Here is a 16,325-nt window from a genome sequence, read left to right on the forward strand (position 1 = left end):
CCCCGCATCGGGCTCTATACTGCCAGCTCAGAGCCTGAAGCCTGCTTCAGATTCTGTGTCTCCCTCTCTCTGCCCCTCCCCTGTTCATGCTCTGTCTCTCTCTCTCTCTCTCTCTCTCTCTCTCTTTCTACTTCAAAAATAAATAGACATTAGAAAAAATTTTTAATAAAATAAAACAATTTCATTTTCAACTGCTAAGACGTAGCAGTTGCCCTATATAAGTGCTTCTGGCTTTGGAATCCCTGCTCTGAGTGGAACTCTCAGAGGATTTTCAAAGGCTTAGATAACCCCTTTTGGGCAGCACGTCTTTGGGGAGCCTTCACTCTCTGTCCTCGGTTTATACCTGGACAATTACATTACCCTTTCACTGCCAGAAAGGTGAACAGAAATTGAGGAAAAACCCCAAGCGCCCCACATATGGAAGATTCCATACCCTGGAGCCACTGACAGTACTGGGGGCAACCGGTAGAACTTTCTGGAGGCAGGTGCTGCCAGAGTCACTGTCTCGCTGTCCGAAGGGACGACATCACAGATTTTTCCCTTTGGAATCACTGGGGCCTTGACCGAGGCTGTGCTCCTTGAACAGATAACCCTTCCCAGGCACTCACAGGGATCCCCGCGGAAGCTTCCCAAGCTCCCTTGCAGTCTGTTGCCCAGACTGCTGATCGGGCCTGCGCTTTGCCACCGACAGCGGCATCCCTCGATGCCAGCAGGCTGCTCTTGACTCCTTTCAAAGAGAAAAGCCTCACGAAGTTTTACCTCAACCTCACATACCTTTTATACGCTTGCTCTCCAACTCCCCAAACCAAATAGCCATTACATACAAATAACGATTTCCTTCGGTCATAATTATTTCCAGTAGTTAACTGGCTGGACAGGTAATCACACATTTCTGTATGAGGACATACCCACTCCCTCCCTGCTTTGCTGAGAGTGGAGAGGTGTCCCACCCCCACCCCCGCACCATTTTCAGTCTAGCCTTGAGGGACGAGAGAGCGCTGGGCTAATGGTCTCACTGCCTTCTCCTCTGAGCTCTGTCATACACCAACCACGAACCTTGGGCAAGTCCTGGGATCTCCTTGAGCCTTGGTTTCCTTTTCTACACAGCAGGAAGTTTTAATACTTGCCCTGTTGTTGCAGCATTGTTGGATAAAACCAGCTGTGAGGGGGCGCCTGGGTGGCTCAGTCGGGTGAGCGTCCAACTCTTGATTTTGGCCCAGGTCATGATTTCACGGTTCGCGGGTTTGAGCCCCACTGTCAGTGCAGAGCCTGCTTGGGATTCTCCCTCCCTCTCTCTCGGTCCCTCCCCCCTCCCCCAAAATAAACATTGTTTAAGAAACTTGTGAGAGAAGCCAATAAGATAACGTATGAAGGCGCGTTCAAGCCTACCATACTGCATATGTAAGAGGCTCTTCTTCCCGTGATCCATAAATGTGGCCTGCATGAATTATAACGCGCCATCAACAAGGATGCCTCTGTGTCTGCGGCATCCTTCCAGGGCTCTGAAGGCCAAGTGGAGAAGGGCACAGATGTCTCCTTTCACTGGGGCCCCTTTGTCCCCCTCGTGCATGTAGGTGAAAGGGCTAAAGGGGACAACTCTTCATACTACTCTGATTTCCAGAGGTGTAAAACCTGCATTACAGCGAATCTGGATTTATCAAACAAGGCTGAGCATGGGCATTGACTCTCTCCTGCATTGTTTGTATGAAGTAGTAAGTTAGAAAAATGTATTTTGTTCTTCTCGGTTTAGTCTCAAAATTTTCAAAACACCGTGATTTTTATCCACGTTATTCTGTAACCCATTACTTTATCATATTGGGTGGAAAATGCCAGGCATAACACGTGGTTATCGTTGGAAGACAAAATACATTCAGGGTAGTATATAATTCTTTAATCCCTGCTACCCTTGTGGACACCATTTGACTCTTTCCTGATTTGCTTGTACTACAGCGATAGCCTTTGTCCTGTCCTACATTGTGTTCGAAACAGATGAGATGATAATACTTCACGTGGGATACCATAAATCAGGCCAGTAATTTAAACTAAGACAGCAGGGGCACCTGAGTGTCTCAGTCAGTTAAGCGTCCAGCTCTTGATTTCAGCTCAGGTCATGATTTCATGGTTCGTGGGTTTGAGCCTCGCCTTGGGCTCCGTGCTGACAGAGCGGAGCCTGCTTGGGATTCTCTCTCTCTCTCCCTCTCTGCGCCCCTCCCCCCGCGTACGCTCGCTCGCTCTCTCAAAAATAAATAAAATTTCAAAAGAGAAACCGACACTAGCGGTGGGGACATGGGGAGGTGATGGCAACCTTGCTTGCCCACAGGAGGCAAACACAGAGGACGGCTTTATCTCGATTAAACATCGCCTCCTTGTTGGGATCCCTTTCTCAGTGTGTGCGCTGGGTATGTGGGGGTGTCGGCACTGGCATAGAATTACCCGTGGGCTGGACAGACTAGCGTGTTTGATGAGCAGCTTTTACTCTCTCGCTCACCTCCTAAAAACGACCACATCCAAAGCCCAGAACCTTAGAAATCTTTCACCAAACTTGGCGCGTGCCACTCTATGAATACCTACGGCGAGTCAGAGAGAGTTCGTCCCGCAGCTGAGAGGCGCGTGAGGATCTTGGAAAGGTTGAAGATCCTTGGCTGATGCATTAACCTATGTATAAAAGAAGCCATAAACATCTTTGCCCACGTCTCTAGGAGGCCCCCGTCGAGAGCCTCTTGGCATTTCTGCCACCCTGGTGAAGGTCGAGCCGGCACCTGAGTGTTGTGATCTGGCACGTGTGCTAGGGGCTTGAAGGTTTCCTTGGTACCCTCCGCCGTGCTACCCTCGTTTTCTTGACGTGGCCCAGATATATGGTGACGCTAGCCTCCCTCCGTTCATCCTCCGCCTGTACCCTTGTAGTGTTTGCTACCCGTTACCGCGTAAAAATCAACCTTTACCTAAGGATCTTGGGGATTTCTCGTAAGAATGGTCTTTATCCAGATGTTCATGTCAGCCCTTGGCACCAACTGCAATATCTAAGAGCGAAAGAAGGGTTGGTGTCGGTATGATGGAGTGTGATGGTTAGGATCATAGCCCCGAGCTTAAGCTGTCAGGACTCTTCTCCCAGCCCTGTGTCACCCTGGACAAGTGACTTAGCCTCCCCGTGTGCCAGTCTCATCACCAGTGAGCTGGGAAACAATAGAGCCCCTCTCACAGAGCTGTGGGGAGAAGTAACAATCTTGGAATCGTATGTGCACAAAGCAAGCACTCAGTAAGGGGTAGCTGCTAGGATATTACCATCGTCATCATTATCATGTTCATTGGGTTTTATAAGGTCCAGATGCAAATAGGCACTCGTTCTCCATTCTGTTAGTATAGAGGCGTTTAAAAGGACGGGAATGGGGGCACCTTCCTGGGTGGCTCAGTCGGTTAAGGGGTTAAGCGTCCGACTTCGGCTCAGGTCATGGTCTCACAGTTTGTGAGTTCAAGCTCCAGCACAGAGCCTGGAGCCTGCTTCCAATTCTGTATCTCCCTCTTTCTGCCCTTCCCCCACTCATGCTCTCTCTCTCTCTCTCTCTCAAAAATAAAGAAAACATTTAAAAAATTTAAAAAAAAACTGGACAGGAATGGAAGGTGATGGGTGATGCTTCTGAATGTTGCAGCTGAGTCAGAAAAAGGAATGGAGCTTCTGAGCTGCACAAAGGTCCTCAAACAAGTTTAAGGTGCTAGAACGGTCAAGGGAACAGTCTTTCATCAAGCAGGAACAGGGTGTGTATGCCAGCAGGGACAGAGCAAGATCATGGCAGCAGGTTATGTATGTAGACAGGCAGAAGGTATGGATGGTTAGCAAAAAGACTTTCCAGACCCCAGGGTTGACCTTCTATCCCAGCCTATTGTTCATGGAGTTGTGGGTTTTGTTTTTTTTTTAAATATAAAAGCATTTTAAACTCAGCTCTGAAGCGGAATGGATATAATCTTGAGGTATTAATCAAGAAATATCATCATCTGGGGACCATATGTAACTTTATAAGTATAAAAAAGTGGAGGAAATACAGGAATTTCACTAACAGTAAAGATGTGAGGTCAAGCTGAGGAATAAGTAGTTAAATGGCACAGGAAACTTTGTTTTTTTTTTAAGTACACTAGAATTCTGTAATAATATTTCTTCCTTGTCCAGCCTCCCGCCATCTTGAATGGAAGTTAAATTAAGCCAAGTGAAGAAGCTTCGTTTTTAAATGAAGGATCAAGATGATTTGAGGAGGGTCCTACAACACTAAAGTAGATCTTTTATTTATTTATTTTATTTTCTTTAATGTTTATTTATTTTTGAGAGGGAGACAGACAGAGTGTCAGTGGGCAAGGGGCAGAGAGAGAGAGACACAGAATCCGAAGCTGGCTCCAGGCCCTGAACTGTCAGCACAGAGCCTGGCGTGGGGCTTGAACTCGTGAACCACGAGATGATGATCTGAGCCGAAGTCAGGACGCTTCACCAACTGAGCCACCAGGCGCCCCTGAAGTATATCTTTTAACGAGCTAACATGTTTCCAGTTGAGAGGCCAAAAAGTAAAATGTTTTTTCCTGCTCCCTTTTTTCCTTTACCTTTTTTCTTGAAGAAAGCAACAAGAGAAAACTGAGTTAGCCACACTTCATATCTGCTTGATAGTTTGTCTCTGTTCTTTATAGAAACTCTTCTGCAGTCATGGGAAGTGACAGAAAACGCCCGTGTCGTATTTTGGACTTGCCCCGTCTTGTCTGTGTGTTTTCAGGAAGCACTAAATATGGAGGGCACTGCACAGAGCAATGACTTTGACTGCTTAACGAGACCAGACCAGGCTTCATTTTACTGCAGCTCCCTTTAAACCACAACCTCATGTGTGGGTGTCAGGTTCTTGGCTGGAGTGCCAGCTAAACAGAGCGAGGGTGTCTCATTTCGAGTGGTATATAGATCCTTGGGAAAATAAAACATGGCTGGAAAATTACCGGGAAGACAAATGATCTAATTTAACCCAAACCACTTTTTAAAATACAGACGAACAGAACAATAACAGTGGAAAATTACAGGAACCTAGACTCTTTGAGAGGATTGAAATCCAAGGATGCTGATTATCCATGCCACCGAGAGAAGCTATTCCCACAGGTAGCTTTGCCTACACGTATGCTTCTGAATTTTCCATAGTTTCACAAACACATATTTTCTGAGGACCCTGGGTTTGAGGAGGATTTCTAAGCTGCATCTGTTGCGACAATTGTGAGTTTGCTTCGTGTCATAAAAGGTGTAACAGGGTCATTGAAGCTATAGACCAAGTAGTCTTTCATGAAAAAGATTAGTCTAGCAAAACAGAATTGTGACCTAGCCCAGTGTCCCATTTGTTTTTCTAACCCAGGATGAGGCAAGTGAAGGAAGTATCCACCTTACCAAAAGTAAAAAAAAAAAAAAAAAAAAAAAGAAGTAGGTATTTCAGCATTTCATGTAATAATCTCTTGCTATTTTAGGGAATGATACCAGTTTCTGACTCAACACCCGTTTGTAGAAGAATTTGAAAGCTCTTTCTTTATGAGCAACATGACCATGGGTTTACCATGTGGCCATGAATGTCACTTCTCAGATCAGGTTCTGACAGGGCCTTGGCACTTCTGGAATCGTGTGGCCTTCTCTCTGGATGCCTTGTTGCCTCTTCAAGCCCCCATCGTTCGAAATTTGGAGATTACTACTCCGGTTACCTGTCTGTGGCACACCCAGCTCTTGGCACGGTTCCTCTCCCGCTTCACCAGGCTGTGGGCAGAGGTTCTTTTGCCCTTTGACTCTAAACTCCTAATCTCCTTCTCATGGCAACTAACTTCTGTTACGGGATTTGACTCTGTAGAGGCACAGTTTGTCCTGCATCCCAGATGACATCCACGGGATGTGAAAGAAGGGAGCCGGCAAAAGATCTTTGCCTAAACTTGACACTTAAGAGGCTAATTATGTGGCCCAAGGTTGCCTTCTGTTTATGTCCGTGTGTCTGCAGTTCAGCAGGCCAGCCTCTGTCCGATACCTACTGGGTGCCCCGTGAGGCATAATAGAAATAACAGGGGAAGGCCTTGCCCATCTCTTGAGAAATGTCAGAACTACAAGGCTGTGTGCAAGCCACGGTCATCAGTCTGCATCTTCTAAGTACGTAGATTCTACCAAAAATAGTTTTTATTTACCCAGAAACCCAAACCTACAGCTGGAGGGGTTTGTTTATGACCATGCTAGGTGTACAAGTGATGCACGTACAAGTACGTGCAAATAAACATCCGTGCGTTCACCTGTGGATTTTCAAGCGTGTGCTGCACGTGCTGAATGGATGGAGGAAGACTGGCGACAGCCCTGTCCCTGCCTCGAGTAGTCAGGTGAACAGGCAAGGGGTCTGGTAAACAGGCAAGCACAGTCCACACCAGTGGGGGAAGTCGTGAGGTCCAGGGGCCGTGCAGGCCGCCGTGGAGCACAGAGGAGAGGGGTAGGCTCCAGGGACAGCCTCCCAGAAAATGTGATTCCTCAACTGATGATAAGTTTACCAGGTGAGTGGGGTGGGACGGGGTAAAGGCGATTCAGTGCAGAGAAAAAAAGCTCGAGCAGAGGCCCTGAGGTGAGAGAGAGCGTGGTATATCCAGAAGACTACAATCAGTTTAGGCTTCATGAAATACACAGGGCAAGAGGGAATGCCAAGCGGGATCAGATCATGAATGGCCTTTGTACTTGTTCACTCGCTGCCCGGATATTTATTGGATGCTGGCTAACCATGTGCCAGACGCGGTTGCAGACACTTACAGCAAGGTTTGTGGACATCGTGGTCTGAGTACAGGGGGCAGCCCTGAAGCACGTTGAGTGCACATCCTAGCAACTCGGATTTTTACGATCTGACCGCAGTGTAGAGGATGGGAGGATGGCTTGGGGCTGGAAGACCGTCGGTGATTTGACGCAAGGCATCGCAGTGGGGCTGGAGAGAACTGGACTGGGGAGGGTGGCTGGGGAAGGAGTAGGGATGGGACCAAGCAATCTGTGCAAGTGAGGGATAAAAGGCACCCGGGGAGCTCGCTCCTGGGGCTCCTGGCTGGGAACCCTGGGCGCATGCATTCACACGGGGAGTCTGAGAGGAGGCGGGTCTGTAGGAGCCCACAGAGTCTATAGATGCTGAACTCAAGTTTTGGCAGTGTGGAATGTGAGGTGCCAGTGAGACATTCAGTGGAGATGAGCGGGTTTGGAGCTGAAGAGAAGTCTAAGAAGTCTAGAGGGTTGGATCTGAGGATCCTGAGCAGACAGAAAGTGTCTGGGACTGGAGGGGGTGGGAATCACTGAGCAAGAGTGAGAAGAGGTGAGGGGCCCGGACAAACCCCTGAGACACCAATATCGAAGCGACCACAAATGGAGAAGCACCGAGAGAAAAGCTGAGGCAGAAGAGAGAGGAAGGAAACCGGAAACCACAATGCCCTTGAAGCCAAGTGGTGGGGGAGGCATTTCAAAGAGGGAGTGGCACCAGGGTCAGGTGAGGGGTCAGAAGGGTCAGGACAGAAAAGGGCCAGTTTGGTTTAGCAGGAAGAGCGTGTGCAGGGAAGGGGGCAGAAGACAGAAAACAGGACCCAGCAGGTGCATTCAACTAACCATTGTTGGTTGACCACTTGTACTATGACCAGACCATGTTATGACTGTGGTTCTAGGATACGGATAAGGTTCCTGCACCTTTGCAGCTGCTATTCTAACAGGCTGAGGAGTAAATGGGAAGCACAAAAGTGGAAATGATGAAAGCAGGTAACACTTTTTAGGAGTTGTCTATGAAAGGAAGGCAAGAAAGAAGGTGGTAACTCGAAGAAGCAAGGAGTCAAGAGAGGGCTTATTTTTAAGATGGAAAACACTTACGTGTGCGTAACTGTTGATGGGAAAGAGCCAGTCATGTAGCAAAGGATCAGACAAGCCCAAGAGGAAGATGCGGGCTCCTGTCAAGGTCAGAGGGGACTTAGTGCAGAGCCCAGGTCGATAGTCCTATAGTCACCCTGGTCAGACTGGCCTTTCCATTGTAACAGGACAGAAATGGTGAGGAAGGGTTTGGGCAGATGTGTTTTGTTGAGGTTTGTTTTAGGGAGAGAAGCAGTAAGAAATCTCATTTCTGATGGATTTCATGTTCCAGCTGAAGCAAGAGGTGAGGTTCTCTGCTGAGTAAGAGGAAATGAGGCAGGACAGAGATGCTTAGCAAGGAATCTTGCTGTTCGATTGCCATAAATGACTGCAGGATCGGGGTGAGTTGGTGACTCTCGGTCTGAGAATCTCAGTCTGCAGTATAGAGATGTTTCTGGTCTCTAGAGCCTGAGTTTAAAATGTCAGCATCTCTTTTAGGGTTTAAGGGTCTAAGACTGTTGGTATCAGGGAGATCACATGTTGGATTTGTTAGCCATTTCCCTGGGGGTTGTTTTGTTTTGTTTTTGTGTTTTACTTTTTAATATCCTGTAGTTTTGATAACTTTCTGGGAGGAAAAAAAATCAGGCAACGGAACACCATGAACCTGGCAGGCCCTGGGAAGATACTAAGACACGAAGGAGCCACTGAATGCCTTTTGGACCCAGACCCGTTTTTAAGTCACACGTTCCATGTTGCTGAGCGTCCACCGTGCAGAGACCACGGGTCGAAAGTGTGAGGAAGGCCCCGGGCCAGGCCATCTGGGTCCAGGACCAGGCTGTGATTGAAAGGCAGCTTTGTACTTACAACGGTTGGAATCCTGTTAGACCTGGCCCTGATCTAAAGTGAAGGTCTTTGCTATGGAAAGCTCATGAACGTTTAGGAACTTGCCTTTAAACAGCAGGTGAACCTCTGTCGTTACGACGGAATTCTGACTCAAGGTCTGGTTCATCCCAAGGCCAACTCAGACACCACTTTAGCTGAACTGCAAGACCATGTTGATGTCTACTTGCCAGCCGTAGCAGCTAGCTAGCTAGCTCTTCTTCCCGGTCTTGGCTGGAGATAAGAGCAGCACTCGGAATGCCCCGGCCAGAACGGTACCTGTAAGCGAACTAATGCTGAACTGCAGTGTAGTTACAGCACCTGTAGCACATGGAGAGCTTGCCCCCTCCTGGATGTGTTTAAATTGATTTCTGGAGTGCTCCAGGGCTGACTCTTGGACCCCGCTTTATCTATAGGCCATCTAGATTGTTTCGTTCGGGGTCGTGCCTTTAAATACCGTCCGTAACTGACGGCCTCCAAACGAGGGTCCACAGCCCAGATGTCTGCCGTAGACTCCAGACTCACCTAGCCAGCATCCTTACGTGATTTGTCCATTTGGAATTCTAATGGGCATCTCCAATCCAACGGGGGGACACCCAGATGGAGCTCTTGCTTTTCCTTCCCCAACCTTCCCGCCTCCCCAGTCTCTTCATCTCAGGAAACAGGTGCACCACAGGACCAGTGGCTCAAGCCAAAAAACTCAATGGTCGGCTTTGATTTCTCCCTTGTCCTCATGCCCACCAGGTGGTCCCTCACTAGATCTGTTTGTTTTATCTCCAGAAAGCTCTCAAGTCAATCTGCTTCTCCCCATTTCCACTATCCCGCCCTGGCCTGAGCCATCGCCGTCTCTTATTTGGATTACCACGGACTCTTGGCTTTGAACTTCTGCCCTTCCCTCTCCAGTCCACCCTCATCCGCGTAGCCAGCCTGAGCCTCTGTCCTCCCTCTGCTCAGACCCTGTAATGGCTTCCCACCGCTCTTAGAACAAAACACCTGTTCCTCACCATGACCCGGAATGACATCAGCGTTGCCTAATTTCCCAAACTCCCTTTATCCCCCTCCCCACCACTCTTACTGGCCTCCTTTCTGTTCCCTAAAACACCAAGCCCTCCTGCAGCCTACGGGCTTCCTCCAGCTCTGCATCCAGCTGGTTCGTTCTTATTCTTCGGCCTCCATTTGTCACCTCCTTGGAGGGGTTTCCTTGTCTAGTCCTTCTGAATAAGCTTCTCCTAGGAGTCCTAGTTCATTAACATGCTTTGTTTCTTCAGTACCTAGCCCAGTAAATGCTTGTACTGCTTTTATATGTTTTACTTCATTCTTTTTTTGTTGTTGTTTATTTATTTATTTTGGAGGTGGGGGAGGGGCAGAGAGAAAGAATCCCAAGCAGGCTCCATGCTGTCAGCATAGAGCCCCATGAACTTGAACTCATGAACCGTGAGATCATGATCTGAGCCAAAAGCAAGAGTTGGACGCTTAACTGAGCCACCCAGGAGCCCCTCGTTTTACTTCCTTCTTTCAAACAGTTACCGAGATTACCTATCATGTGATCCCCTCATGTGGCATGTCTGGGGATGTATAGTGAGCCAGAGAAAGTTCTCTGCGCCCTGAAGCTTACATTCAAATGGAGAAGATAGACAGTAAGACAGATAAAAAGCAAATATATAATGTCAGGTAAGGAATGTGCTCTGAAGAAAAATGGGGTAAGCAAATTGAGACAGGTGAAGCCAACAGCAGGCGGTGGAAGGATAGGGAAGGATGAATTACGGGAAAGAACGCATCACAAGTAAGTGGGCAGTGGGTATTTCGTTCAGATCGGTGTTGAAGAAATAAACTATTTTCGAGAAAGTGAATTTTGAGCCGTATCTCACTGCCTAAGTTCCAGGAGGATTAAAAGGTAAGTGTACAAATGAAACCATCAACCAGAGTAACATTCTAGTTACTCCTCTAGTTACCCAACCTCTGGATGGGTAAGAATGGCCAAGTCCAAAAGTATGGGAAGAAACTCCACGAAATGATTGACGGACTACCTATAACTCCTTATCTGGGGTATCAAAAGAAAATCAGGAAGTTAGGATGTGAACAAATTGAGGGAAATACTTGAGATAAATGGGAACCATAAAAAGGCTAATGATATGAATAGAGCACATGCCCTCAACTGTAAAGTTCTCTTTTCCTTGTGTTTTCATGTTTCTTGAAATTAGAAGGTTTTTCATTCTCTGTGTACATTTAATGCGGTCATGAAAAATGTTGCATCAGTGGTATATCTTACAAGTAATAGCATCTTATCATCAAAATGCAATTTTTTTAAGTTCATAAAAATTCATAGGAACATTAAAGTTCCTAGTAGAAAATGCTTCCTTCATTGAACAGCCATCTGAGAGTTTATGCTGTAGTGAGGGGGCAGGTAGAGAGTGGTAAACAAACCAGATAAGTGTGAAGTGCCTTCTCGAGGCCAGTCACTGCCAGGTGTCCTATATACCACTTACATCCAAACTAAGATCAGCCGGGTTGTTTCGGCGAGAGTAAGTACCTTGGCCAATGCCACTCAGTAGTTAAGTGAGACGAGCGCGTCCAGCTCGAAGTCGGTGTGGCTCTAAACCCTGTGCGCTTTCCTCAAATTACTGTGATTGTTGACCTAAGTGGGGTGTTCACACTCAGTCTTGCTGACAGAGCTGTTGTCCCCTGTGCCCTCCCTGCCTGTCACCTCCTCAACCCTAGATTTAGGACTCTGTCAAGGAACTGTTGGCGGCAATAGAAAGCATGACAGCGGGCGCCCCAGCCAGGGCTGATGTCTTTTTAGCAAAGAACGAAGTCTCGCCGGGGCGCCTGGGTGGCTCAGTCGGTTAAGCGTCCAACTTCGGCTCAGGTCATGATCTCATGGTTCGTGAGTTTGAGCCCCACGTCTGGCTCTGTGCTGACAGCTCAGAGCCTGGAGCCTGCTTCGGATTCTGTGTCTCCCTCTCTCTGCCCTTTCCCACTCGCGCACTGTCTCTCGCTCTGAAAAATATATAAACGGTAAAAAAAAATTGAAAACAGAATAAGATTTTGCCAACAAGACACATTAAAAAAAAAGTCTAAGTCTACATTATTTACATGCCCTCCTGTATGCTTTTTAAACTTGTGCTAAATAATATATATCATTTAAATGTCAACGAACATTTTTAGCAATGAAACAATGAACAATTCCCAGCCATAGATTTTGGGAAGGACGGGAAGAAAAAAGAATAAGCTGTACGCTGGTCTCAAAGTCTGAGGGAAACATAATGAGAGCTATCCCAAGTTGGGGGTCTCTGGAAGCAGAACTCACGCTGTAGAATTCTTGTGCAAGTGATTTGTTGGGCGAGCACTCTCAGGGAGAGGGGAGGAGAGTCATGGGGGGAGGGGAGAGAAGGTAAGCAAGGAGGTTGTCTCCACTGGAGACTGGCTTCCACCCGACCCCACAGGGAGCTCTGGTGTATGATTTCTATCCAGAGCAACCCCACCCTGCGGCAGGGGACCTGATCTTTTCATACCCCTGTGTCAGCCAGCCATTGTCTGCGTGCCACCTGGGGCTCTAGTGTGGCTCATCTAACCCAAAGTGGCTGGGGGCAATTTTCCCTGAGGGGGAGGCAGCTTTGAGCCATTAATGGCCAACTTCCTGCACCTAGGGACCGGTGCGCTACCCAGCAGAGGGTCTGAGTAGGACACACAATAGCATCCACTGCAGAAATCCAAAAAAGATTTAATTTGGAAGATCGTCAAGTGATAGATTGTGACACATAACAGGACCCTCTGACTAGATGTGCTATTAAACACAGGATTTGTTATCAAGGAACTTCTTGATTTTTAATTTGCGTTAGGGTATTAAAGTATTACATCAGCTTTGCTAGAAGGGAAATTTCTTCTAAGGAAGGCATCAGGGCAGGTATGTTCCACAAAGGCTAAGAAGGTTTTTATGGAAAATTTTAAGGTATTATTGGGGGAAAAAAGGAAAAGAGGATTAGGCATATAATTGGAAACAGGTTTCAAAAACTAGCTTATATGATACCAACCTTGTCAGAAGAATGACACTGAATTCCTACAGCAAATAGATATTTTTCTTCTAGATTTTTCTAAAACTATTTTACACATTGGTATTTTCCTATAAATACTTTTTTTTTTTTTTTTGCTAACAGTGCTTTGCATAGAATGTTCAAGTATATGATGATGGATATGTGTCATATATGTGTGTGTGTGTGTGTGTGTGTGTGTGTGTGTGTGTGTGTGTGTATACAGCATTAGACAAATATATTTGTCAAAACCCCTAGCATGTACCGCCCAAGAGTGAACTCTAATGTAAACTATGGGCTTTGAGTGATAATGATGCATCGTTAGAGGTTCATGGATGGTAAAAATGCACCACACTGGCACAGGATGATAGTGGGGGATGCCGTGTGTGTTGGGGCAAAGGGACTACAGTAACTGCACATTCTGCTCCATTTTGCTGTGAACTTAAAACTGCTCTAAAAAATAAAGTCTATTGTTCTGTGCTGAGCTCAGCCTATCGATAGTAATGCCAGGGGCTAGAAATGCCTTGAAGGCACTCACCTGGGTCCCAGTGAACCTCCTCTCCCCCTTTGAAAATCGGCATTACTACTGGGCCCACCCTTGTGGATCTTATTATGATTGCCAGACGCCCTTGAGCAACAACCACCAGGAAACCTTGAAAATATAAAGGTTTATGACTTACAAGACCCGGAAATTGCACAGCACACCTGAGGCTATCCAGTGAGGTTGAGATGTTGTGGGGGGGAGAGGGGGAGCGTGCCCGCATCCATGGGCCTGGGATTCTGCTTTTATTGGGGTCAAGCGAGGGGATCCAGGGTTTCACGGGCTTATTCTTAATTGGTGAATTTAAGACATAAGGGCAGGAATTTAAAGCATGGGGAAGAGAAATGACAAGTGGCCCAAATGGTCAGTTATGAAATCAACTAAGATCTCTGAAACAGAAGAGCCTTAGTGGTGGGGAAGGTGGTCTGGTTCTTTATCTATTCCTGTGGCTGGCAATGTGTTTATTCAAGATAGTTTTCTTGGAAGTGGACGATGCCTCTTTGAAAGAGCTGTCTGGGCAATCGAAGCTTACTGTGCATGCTTTTACTACATCTGTTTCTATATGTATAAAACTACACAGCTGACTCTCCTGCTTAACATTTCCTGTTCCTAAAGAGCAGGTGATGTCCTGGTGACATTTTTAAAAAATTTTCTCTCCACCTAGGGACGCCTGGGTGCCTCAGTCAGGTGAGCATCAGACTTAGGCTCAGGTCATGATCTCACGGATCGTGTGTTTGAGCCCCACATCGGGCCCTGTGCTGACAGCTCAGAGCCCGAAACCTTCTTCAGATTCTGTGTCTCCCTCTCTCTCTGCCCCATCCCCATTTGTATGCGTGCTCTCTCTCTCTTCTCTCTCAAAAATAAAGAGGTACACATTTAAAAATAAATAAGTAATAAATAAACAATAAAAAATTCTGCCCACCTAGACATCCATTCCCAGCATCCCTGGTGTAATTTGTCTAGCAGGTGGGAAAGTAAGTTTGGAAATGCCATGCTGACAAGGCCACTGGTACCTCAGAGGGTCCATCATGGAGGATGGTTAACATGATCAGAATATTCTGTGACCACAACTTCTTGAGCAAGCAATATCCAAAACCAGGGTATTTGGTTTAAAGGTTTTCTTATATTTGTTTGCACAGAGTTCAGGAACACATTCCAAGCTCAAATACAATAAGAATCGGGTAAATAGCATCCATCAAGGATATAATCTGTTCCTTCAATACTTTTGTTCATAACATAGAATTCGCCCTGTTCAAGGAAGGATACCTCCATAACACGTAGACGGTTTTTCAGGTTATGGGTGCACATGCACGCATGCGTGGTCACGCACACGCGGGCATGCGCACACACCCCTTCCTTAAAGAAAAAAAGAAGCCATCACCCACCCCCCTACAAAGTGGCTGACTCATTTCCAGAATGCCTGTCGCCGTCATTGAGATTCAGCCTACAAGTAAAATGTAACCTGTTGAGGTTTTGCCAAAACTTCTTAGAATCATCTTCTGATACTAACATAAAAAGCTTATTGGGTTTTTCTCTCCGACTTTAACCCCACCGGGCAGGGATCTCCCCTACAAGAAGGTATTTCAGACCAAAGCTAATAGGGATGAAAATGAAAACTAATAACCGTGATCAAATTACAGTGAGGTTTACCCCGTAAGCTGCTTAGCGTTTCTATAGAAACGTATCTGCCAAGTTTCGTCTTGGAAGTATGATTCCTGGGAGATGGGACCACATCTCTAACGTGAGTTGTCTTCCCCCCTCCACAGGCCTTGAACCGGGGCATTGCTGCTGTTAAGGAAGATGCGGTGGAAATGCTGGCCAGCTACGGGCTGGCGTACTCACTCATGAAGTTCTTCACGGGTCCCATGAGTGACTTTAAAAACGTGGGCCTGGTGTTTGTGAACAGCAAGCGAGACAGGACCAAGGCTGTCCTGTGCATGGTCGTGGCCGGTGCCATCGCCGCTGTCTTCCACACCCTGATAGGTAAGGCTGCCGACCGCCCTGTCGTCTGTTGTTCCTTTCCATCGATTCGAACATTCGCGATTTCTTTGGCAATTACCAAACATTTGTCATGAAAAGTTTCAAGGGCTGAAAGGAATGGAGTTTGTGTTCCTAGCGCAAGAAACAAAAATGTGTTTTCTCTGGGAAGCCCTCGTTGTAATAATTCCTTGACTCCCAAACCCTGGGTCGGAGAGCAGGTCATTTCCGTCAGTTCAACTAAATGGCCTGTGCTTCCTGAGAGAGACACGTTACTACACAGACTCAGTCTTCAACAGAAAAATAGAACGGTTGTTATGTAGGATTAATGCTCGTCGGCAGTGAGAACAAATGAGATTGTTGAACGTATTAAAATTAACTTATTTGAGGACCTCGTTATTCTATCATATTCAAAGACAAGACTAAATACTGTGGCATAACATTCTTTCCATGAAGAAAGGCCGCATCATACATATAGCAGCTAGCATGCAGGTTTCACCGAGACCTCGGAAAAGCACTTGCTTGGGAGGCCGAGTCCTGCTTCTGCCTTCTTGGTGGTGATAAAATTCTCAGAGCATGACTTCCGAGCTCCTCCTCGGCTTTTAAAACAGCTCAGCTTAGGAGGCATAAAAATTGAGTGGCACCTGTATTGAGCCCCGTTGCATAAAACCCGTGAATAACAGCTCGTAAACCCATTGTGTGCCTTCAAAACAGCGCTGGCTCCATGAGAATCATGAATGTCAGTGGTGAATAAAGGAGCCAGAAGATTAACCCAAACCCTTCACCTTGTATTCAGATGGCAGCTAATGTTTACTTACATGACTGTGAAAGTAAAGGGTGGGAGGCCTTTTGGGTTTTCCTTTTGAATGTAGCCCAGAGGCTGGTGCTGAGAGCAGCGTGAGACAATGAGAAGGTGCTGCTAGGGGCCGGGTTCAGCCAAAGTGTTGGTATTGACCGTTTAATTTGGGCTGGGGGCTTCAGGGCCTGGGGTTGGGCGGAGGAGATGCTCTTTTTCCTTCAGCTCAGGCCCTGAATACTAATTCGTGGACTGTGCTTTGAA

At 46.9% G+C, this 16,325-nt stretch overlaps 1 protein-coding gene across 1 annotated transcript in view; it reads left to right on the plus strand.

The window, feature by feature from the left end:
- Positions 1 to 16,325, plus strand: part of ANKH (ANKH inorganic pyrophosphate transport regulator) — a 137,425-nt gene that overhangs the window by 65,908 nt on the left and 55,192 nt on the right. The window contains exon 2 of the mRNA XM_049648762.1: positions 15,055 to 15,271. Within this exon, the coding sequence (XP_049504719.1) occupies positions 15,055 to 15,271 (217 nt within the window). The remainder of the gene's footprint in view (positions 1 to 15,054; positions 15,272 to 16,325) is intronic.

The sequence above is a fragment of the Panthera uncia genome, assembly GCF_023721935.1.
Source record: "Panthera uncia isolate 11264 chromosome A1 unlocalized genomic scaffold, Puncia_PCG_1.0 HiC_scaffold_17, whole genome shotgun sequence".
In the NCBI taxonomy this organism is placed as follows: Eukaryota; Metazoa; Chordata; class Mammalia; order Carnivora; family Felidae; genus Panthera; species Panthera uncia.